Source organism: Corapipo altera, unplaced genomic scaffold, assembly GCF_003945725.1.
Source record: "Corapipo altera isolate COAL_440 unplaced genomic scaffold, ASM394572v1 22b, whole genome shotgun sequence".
Lineage (NCBI taxonomy): Eukaryota > Metazoa > Chordata > Aves > Passeriformes > Pipridae > Corapipo > Corapipo altera.
Genome location: NW_020884876.1, coordinates 29479205 through 29488493, shown reverse-complemented (window position 1 = coordinate 29488493; position 9289 = coordinate 29479205). Strand labels below are relative to the sequence as shown.

Below are 9289 nucleotides of genomic sequence, written 5' to 3'. Positions count from 1 at the left end.
AAGTTATGATTGGGCATTATACCTATAGCCTCTCTTGTTCTTTTGATTACATAGTACATGTTTTTATTGCTCCCTCTGTGGTGCTGTCTTTCGCAGTGATGAGTTATTATAATGAGAACGAAAAGGAGATAGAACTGGTATATATTTCATAATGATTAATGTTCTTCTAGTACATCTGTGGTGCTGGTCAAAATAAGTTTTTATTGCTTAAATATTTATAAAAATGCCCAGTGCCTGTGTATGACACACTTTTCAATAATTTCAAAAAAACCCTGAAAAATTAGCCATTTATAAGCAAATACGCTGTGGGAGGATTTTAGAGGAGTGTTCAAAGGAAACATCAAAGTTTAAATATAGAAACATGATCCTGTGTTTTGACAATAAATTCCCAGAACTTACAGTTTCTTAGAAAGAATTTTTGGTGGTGCATATTTTGGCTGGACTGCAGTGCTGTCATTTTCTCTGCTGCAAAGCGATACAAGCAGCCTTTAGCAGGAGCACATGAGGCAATTAAAAATCCAACTGAAAGTTCAATGAAGATTGGAAAATTTAAATCCTCTTCTTTCATGAAAAAATCTGAGTATTTAGAAACACAAAATAATGATTTGTTCTACTCAGATGATGAAGAATCAAATATTTTCTAAGAAAACTTACAGTTTAGAAGACAACTTGTTCTAAAAACTTACAAAAACAAGGACATTTTGGGTGATATTCTTGTATAACTTCTGTCGTTTAGATTTTATGGTATTACCCACTGTGATCTGTGTTGTACAATACCATATATAAAACTGTATCTTTCATCTGTGGAATGTTTTGAGCCACATCTTTCCTCAGTTGCTGGGTTTTCAGTGCTGCTTATTGAACATCACTTTGAAATTCTAGAAGTCTTCAGTAATGCATATACAGTAACTTACAGCTATACACAAAATTGATGTTGACATCTCATTTATTTAGGCTGACTTAAGAGTTTGTTCAAGTGGGCTTTGAGGCTGAATTATTTATCTCCCCCCCCCCCTTTTTTTTTTCTCTGATTCCAGGTTAGTTTATTGGCCGTGAGGAGCCACGGACACTTTGTGCCCTGATGGGGGACTCAGGATCCAGACGATCGACTCTAGTATCTCGGTTGCCAATATTCAGGAGAAGTGTTAGCCGGAGACACGACTCCCTTCCTTCCTCTCCTTCTTCTGCTAATGCCATTGGTGCCCACACCTCCTCTCCATCCAGCACAAACTCCAGCTCAGGGAGCACAGGAAAGCGTCGGAGTATTTTCCGCACTCCTTCCATTAGCTTTCATAACAAGAAAGGGAGTGAGCAGAAGCAGGACTCAGCTAATCAAAATGTTAACATCTCAAATGGTGCCCAGTCCTCTCTCAGCACTTTTCAAAAACTCAGCTTAGAGGAGCACATAAAAAGCAGAGGAAGACATTCAGTTGGCTTTGGCAGCTCACGTAGCAAGAAGATAACAAGGTCTTTAACAGATGATTTTGAAAAGGGAAAGGAACCCTCAGCTAATAAAAATGTCTTCATAAATTGCATAAGCTCTGGAAAGAATGAGGGTGATGATTCGGGCTTTGCGGAGGAGCAGAGCCGATATTCTGTCAAACAGTCCACACGAAAACTTCTCACTAAATCTTTTTCATCACACTACAAATTTTCCAAACCAGTTCCAGAGAGTCAGTCAGTTACCTCTGTGCAGCAGTCCAGGTGCTTACTGGAAGTTAAATCCTATGTGGAAAGCGAACCTGTGATTGCCAAGTCCTCTCCTCCATGCTCAGCCGAGACTACAGAGTGCATGGGAAGCTCCTTGCAGTCCCCTCTGCTCTCAGCTGACCTCACAGCTGCCCAGACCCCCTCTGACTTTGTTGCCCTGACGGAGGATTCTGTTTCAGAGGTTGATGGTCTGCCCAGCAGTGGACCTGGTGCACTGCTCGCAGAGGATTTTGGCCATGATGTCTCTACCTCTCACGTCTTCTTTAATCCTGATGCTGCTCCTGCAAGGGAAATGGATTTTGTGGAAAGTACTGTCCATTCTGCTGGTGTATCTCCTGCGAGTCACGCGAGCTCATGTACTGTTGGATCTAATACCTTATTCAAAACCTCAGCTGCTAATCAAGCAGAAGTACTGTTGAAAGCCAATGGACTGCATATTAATGATGCCAGGCACATAGAAAAAAACAATGTGGACAAGGCACATTTAGAAACCTTTGTGTTACAGCATAGTGAAGAACCAGTGATACTCTCTCCAAAGGCACGAGGGTTGACTGGGGACAGAGATGAAAGAATGCCGTCCAAGCACATGAGAGACCCAATTCCTGTAACGGAGTCTAAGAGCGTTCCATGTTCTGAACCTCAGTCCTTTAAAACACAGCAGGGTTATGAAATGAACAATCCTAAAGGTATGTCTTGCAGTCTTCTTATTTTTGAGTTTGGTGGGGATTTTTTTGGTCTCAGTTTTTCTGTTGGGATTGTTTGGTCATAAAGTGTTTTTGTACATTTGCAGGAGCTAGCTAGGAATTAAAAAAGTTACGAATTGTGTCCGCCTCCCAAAATTGTAGGAATTAAACAAAAAGTCTATGTTTTTTTGAATTGATGTTGTACAGTTTGCGAACACCCATCACTGCTGTTCATGGCTATGCTTTCTTGTGTTAGAAAACGAATTAAGAAAGAGAGTATTGATTCTTGACTCTTGTTAAAGGCTGAAACTGGGATTTTTTTGAGGCATGCCTATTTTGGACTTCGTACAAATTATGAAATTTGGGATGGAAACATCACCAGAGAAATAAACCTTCTTGTAGTCTGGTTATGAAAAATGACATGGTTTACCTTATATTGATCTAGGTTTTGAAATTACTAGTCTTTCTTTCCCTGTTCAACTATGTTATGGAGTAGCTTAGAGTGGATATTTCTGTAACAGAGTACGAGAGATCCTATTTCTGTTTCCATCTCAAATAAGTGTCCAAATTGTCATTGTGTAATCTATGAAACTGAGAGAGTTAATTACCATCTAGATTTCACATGGTGTCTTTAGTTTATGAAAAGGAATTTGAAAATACTAACAAGATTAAGTGGAAAGACTGTGCCTAGAAATCCAAGTCAATAGAAATGCTGATAAGTAAGGCACAAGGCCCCTGAGTGAAGGACACCTGCAGAAAACATTTATCTCTGACAGTTGATGTTCTTAAACAAACTTAGTGACTGGTGCTTTCTTGAATAATCCTGAGGCTGTATCTGGTGGGACAAAATTTTTAAGAGATAACAAGGCGGCGTATATAGTGTTTGTATTAGAAGATGAATGACTTTAACGAAACTCATATGTATTCACACCCATCTTTTTGCTTGGATGTTTATCTAGGCATATAAGATTATAAACAATCAAAAACAATTTTGCTTTTTGAATTATTAGTCACTGCAAGGCTTGGTTGGATATCTTGTACATAAATGGCAACATAAAGACAAATTAATCCACTAAATTAGCTTTCACCAGAAGGCAGCTCTTTCCCTCAGAACCTTAGGCACTCTGGAGAAAAAATATTTCTATTTATGTATATTACCAGTCCTGAGCACCCTGTTTGTCTTCCTTGCCTCATTGTCTCATCTGTGAAGGAGCTCATATTTTTGGTTCTGCCTTACTAGAGTGTACTGCAGAAGAGCAAGTGAGCAGCTTGGAGGGATGTTTAGAAATGCCCAGTGTGTTTCAAACTCATGCGCTGGCAATTGTATACTTAATCTGTATTTCTGGAACGCAGCTAACTGGAGTTGAGATTGTGATAGAGGGATTTTTGTAAATTGGATTCGTGTTCACAGAAACACTAGAGCTAATACTGTGCTATATAAAAGTTAATGATTAATTGTTATGGTTTTATAGTGCTGTTCAAAATACAAATTTTTTTGTGTGTGGTGAAGAATGTATTTCAAATTAGAATCTGGCCAAGCATACAAAAGGACCACTGAAAAAAAAGATATAAAATCCTACCATATGAAATTAAGCAAATACAGGAAAAGCTTACATGGCATTTAATAAGATAAGTAGTTATATCTGTTGCAACAGACTGGTTTAAACATTTGGTTTTCTAAAACAGTATTTAAACCCAGATGTGAATACAAAATATTTCTCTGCTTTTTCTTTGTTAATAGGTATTTTCTTTTCTGTATCTGGTCTCATAGCTGCTATCATTATAGATACCATTGTGAACATGACATTAATGTATGGGCAGGTTTGAAGTGCCATGTATTTCTTAGTATACCTTTGTATATTTTTATGTGATCTGGATTTTTTTGAGAACCCTTGGAGAAAATGTCTCTTCTTTTGCAAAATGCAAAATGCAAAAGAAGATAAGATTTTCTCAGTGACATTTATTATGCTATCATGCTTTTTATCTTTCCCCATCTCTAAATTTACTTTAACACTTCAAAATGTATTTTTTTCTCCTCCTTTCTTATTTTGTTATTGTTTAACTGGAGTTGGGGGCTGGGATTCAGCCCACTGACTAAAGGCTCAGTTTGGAGGGTGCAGGGGCAGAGTTTTGCTGGGAAGGCTGAGTAGAAATGGCAACCGATGTGCATCCCTGTCCTATGCGGGGATAACAAAGTTGTGACCTGGCCCTACAAAACGTGGACTTGCCTTGGGATGGAGGGTAAGGCAGGGTGAGTTTTGGCACCAGTGAACCAGTGATAGTTTTTCTGATGGATTTTACTGGGCAGGAGTTTGAAAGTGTCCTGTAACAACGGGAGAAAGAAAAGGATGGAGCAAAGACCCTTCTGGATTCTATGAGGAGCCATGGACTGGGCTGTAGTGTGCTGAGTGTGCAATTCCTTGAGGGCTGAACAGTGAACTGGTGGCCCAGGTGACACTTTTATCTAGGTAAACCCAGTCTGCTTTCTACAGAACATCTCTTAGGGGATTCCCTTTCGATGTAAGCATTTCAAGCAAAGAAGTGTTCTGATTAAGAAAATATTTGTAGAGAGTAAGTCCCTGAAATGATTGTTGATTGCTTCTCTGTTTGTAGTTGATCTTGCCAATAGCTTCAGTCCATGCCGAGAAGGCAGATTTGTTGAGAAGCGGTTGAGATCCTCTTCGGAAGGTACTGCTGGAGGCAGTCGGCTGATCATAAAACCAAAGGATGGAAATGCAGAGGAGCTGAACAGCCTACGGAAGCAGAGGGCAAGCTCATCCTCTTCAAAAATGAACAGCATGGTGAGTTTTATTCCAATATACATATGTTCATGTCTTTCTGTGAGTGGTGTAACTAAGTACAGTGAGAAGCAGTACCTTTGCAAGTAACTATCAGTAATAAAGACAGGGGGAGCTGTCTCAGGCTTCCAAAATGTAATCTACACTCAGCTACAGCTATTAAAAGTATTTTTTTGCAGGGTATGACATTGTGAAAAAGTTTTCATACTTTCTGTGAAGAGTTTCTTCTTGTCACACATTGCTGATTTGCCTGGGAGAAAAACTGGGAGAGGGAACTGCAGCAAAATTCTGTACAACTATTTCTGAGGTTAAATGCAGTGGGCTACTCTGTGGCAACATTTTATTGTTATTGTGGTAGTTACTTCATGTGCTTGTCTGGTATGGATGAGATCAGACAGATCAGAAATTGGATAGAGAGGAAGTTGTCTGTAAGGAGGCTCATTTGAGAGGTCTGAGTGGTCCCTTTTGAAACTGGTGAGAAGTTTGAGTGCTTTCAGTGAGCACAAGGTAAAGAGGAGAAAGGATTCTTTACAAGAACCCTTGGAGAGTCCAGAGGACTGGAAAAGCTAAGGCAGATCAGATAACTGCAGGAGAGTACTTCTGAAACCTCTTTTTGAAACAGTAGTAGAAGGAATGGACTGACAAGTGCTTTCCTATAGTGAATAAATATTTTAAGGTGAGTGTAATTTATATTTATGCATGTGCTCTCCAGTGAAAGAAATAACAAAGATGGTGGGATTGAACACTGCAGCAATGGAATTCACTCTTTAGCTTATGGGAATCATTAAAACAAGCTTTATGGTCATTATTAGTTTGAAATATTTTATTAACCATATTGACTGAAAAAAAGGAGGATTCAGTTTGTACTTGTATCCAAACACAGCTTTTTGTGGAAAGCAAAAAGGTGCAAGTTTCTTACCCCTACCTATATTTGCTGACCAGATGTATAAAAAGGCTTTTCCTTTTCAGATTTATGTAATAGCTCTTATGTTACAATGATGCAGGATCAAACACATCTCCGAGATGTTCAGGTTTGACCACAACTGCCTTTTGTAAGAGAGAATTTTTGCAGTTTCATGGAGATGGGAAATGGATTGGTGCAAACTGATGTTAGATTTCCATTATGTGCTCTTTTGATGTATTTTTGCAGGCCAGTACCAGAAGTCAACAACTCATACCAGTGCTTAAGGCAACTTTTATGCTGTTTTGCTGACACTAAGCATAACATCTTCTCTTCCACCTGAGAAACCAAGGAAGACTAGAATTGTCTTTCTCTGTTCCTGATTGATCATTTAATAAAACCAGGTCCTGAGAGGGAATCTGATTTACTGTGAAATCCCCTTACAGAAACTGTGGCAGGAAATTCAGGTTTGGGGGTTTCTCAAGAGGATGTGAAACCCGTCTGTTGTCTTGATAAATCTCATCCACATGTGTGAACGTATCATCTAAATGTTCCTTTGTGACTGGACTTGAAAATGCTGCTGAGGATGGCAAGAGAAAATTATATCAGTACCTAAGCACATTCTGTGAACGTGTGGCTGATGCACAACAGATTTCACCGGATACCAGTGTCCTGAAGCAATGGTTGCTAAAACACTCAACTAAAATGGAGTTACTTGATGTCTTTTACAGAAAATCTTACCAATACAAGGGTAACCTGGGCAGATTGGACTGCCAGCAGGATTATTCTCTTCTTAGAAGGATCAGGTTGCACAGATTTATCAGGTTAATTTTATGCTATCTGAAAGGGCAGGAGGCAAATTAATTTTAGGAAGGAGGAAATTTTGCACACCTTCCTTTCTTGTTTCTAGATCGTTGTCAACTTGTCAAATGAAGTAGTACAGTAATTCAAAATTTATTTCAACAAAAATCTATTTTTACCAAAAAAATTGATTTCTAAATATTTTTTTTGGTGTCCACTGGTTTATTCCACCCAGAGATACAGCACAGAAATAGAGACATAGAACTGCTAAATAGTAGAAGAAACCTTTGTGCTGAAAAAGAACTGAGCTTTTGCATATTTATCTGTTTTTGCAGGAAGTTTGCATCCAGATATCAGTGAATAACATTTTATTTTTCAAAGCCAGGAAGAACATGATGACATTCAAAGATGCTGTTTCATACAGAGCATTATGCGGATGTAGTTCATGCCCTAAAATACTGGTTAACCTTGACTCAGGCCTGTAAACCTTACTTGGATTTTTAGACCCAAGCTGTTAGGTAGATCTCTGTGTTTATTTAAATACTGGGCTAGATTGATGCTGTAGCACTTTATTCTATTTAGCCCTGTATTAATGGTGGAATTGGGAAGGTGACAACCCAGTAACAATATGAAATAAGCAAAGTGTGGATGGGGTTAGGTGGTAATCTGAGTCCCTTCTTTGTTTTGTATATGAAATCCAGGGGCTTCCCCCCCCACACACTTCCATTAGCAAGATCGTCCACAAATTCACATATTTTTGCTCAAGCAAACAAGATTAGAGAGCATGCTCATGAGTGAAGGGTAAAATTTTTCTTGCTTTCCCCCCAGTACATGAATATCATCTTCCTATCTTAAGAAAATAAAAGCTTTTTTAGTAAAACCCAAAGTTTTAAGAAGTAAATCAAACAAAACCAAACCTAAAACCACTGCCCTGCACACCCCTCCCTCCCCACAATCAACCAGAAGGCAAAAGAATAAACAGAGTTCCCTGGAAGTAAAAGAATAAAACAATTTAAGAAATTGAATGTTCGCAATAATACATATTTGAACAATAAAAAGGCCTCTTCAAAGCCTGTCACAAGCAATTAATGTTTAACACCGTAGTAGCAGGTGTAGTAGAGTATTCTTGCATAATTGTCAGTTCTTGTTTCAAAGGTGATAGCTAAAAGCTTGGATAGACTGATCTCCTAAATGCTGGGAATATGTATCGAACCTGCAAAAATGGTCACCGCTTCCCCCAAGTGGGCCATTAACTCACTTGTGAGATGCTGAAAGTAATTTATAATCTGGCCAAGAGCAATGCTGCTCATCAATGAGATTTAGGGAAAGAAAAAAAATCTTTCACAATAATTTTGTGAACGTGCCAATTTCCTAGTAATGTAAATAACGATCTGAAAGAGATGCTGGAGACAACTGCTTGGATTACTAATTGTGTGTTTGCAAAACCGACGTTCTTGCAGTGACCAATTTCTACCACAAGAGGGAACCATTTCCCTAAAAATGGTTTTGGACTCACGTGTCACAGTTACCCAGAAGGTGACAATCGCAATTTAGGACTCCTGTTGGAACAGTTCAGTGTTATTAGCCTATGCTGTATAATAGACCCTTTTCAAATGAAAATTGTTGATATTGATGCAATTTAAAGAGGTGGATGTTGCTGTAGAAACTCTGGTCATTCAAACGTTCCAAATATGAACCCATCAGTTACAGCTTTAAATATTCAGACATAACATGTAGACTAGTTAACTATGTCTCAGAAGGTTGGTAGAGGCTATGTCTGATGGCTCTGTTTCTGCCTCAGTGGTTCTTCTTTTGCCATGGGTAAGAGAGGCAAAAGAAAGAAAAATGCAAAGCAGTATGGTAGAAGACCTAAATGGTCTGAAATATGCAGCCCTGCAAGACCAACGAAAACAATGCAAACCTGGCTAGTTGAGATATAGGAGAGAATTAGAATAACCACATGGAAAAAAAATTAGATCAGAACACCAAACCTCTGTAATTAAGTTCTTTAAGAGGATCAAGAGTCAGAAGAGCAGGAAAAAAAAAAAAAAGACTTGCTGTGCTACAGTACTTAGAATTAACAGAAATTGAGATGTGTGTGAGCAACGAAATTATCCATCACTTCTTATAGTAGTGACTAGTATGGAAAGATGACCATCCTGAGTATCACATTTAACAGTACAAAGAGAAAATGTTAAAAATTGCTCCCTTTTTTTTTTTTTAAGTTGCTGATAAAGATTTTGAAATGCTAACAAATTACAGGTATTAAAACTAGATAGTCATGAAGGATGATATAAATGGAAGTAACTGTGTGTTACTGCAAGATAAAAAAAAAGTTCAGAGGGTGGTTGGAGCCCCTAGACCACACTACCCAACTTCAAGAAACAAGCTGCATT

At 38.5% G+C, this 9289-nt stretch overlaps 1 protein-coding gene across 6 annotated transcripts in view; it reads left to right on the top strand.

Annotated features, from left to right (window-relative positions):
* Nucleotides 1–1039: 1039 nt before the first annotated feature.
* Nucleotides 1040–9289, top strand: part of CCSER1 (coiled-coil serine rich protein 1) — a 572831-nt gene continuing 564581 nt past the window's right edge. For all 6 annotated transcript variants that reach the window (XR_003526446.1, XM_027636005.1, XM_027636006.1 and 3 more), the window contains exons 1-2: nt 1040–2396; nt 5007–5194. Coding sequence is in view for 5 of the 6 variants with exons in the window: in XM_027636005.1 (XP_027491806.1) it covers nt 1082–2396; nt 5007–5194 (1503 nt within the window). In the remaining variant the exon portion in view is untranslated. The remainder of the gene's footprint in view (nt 2397–5006; nt 5195–9289) is intronic.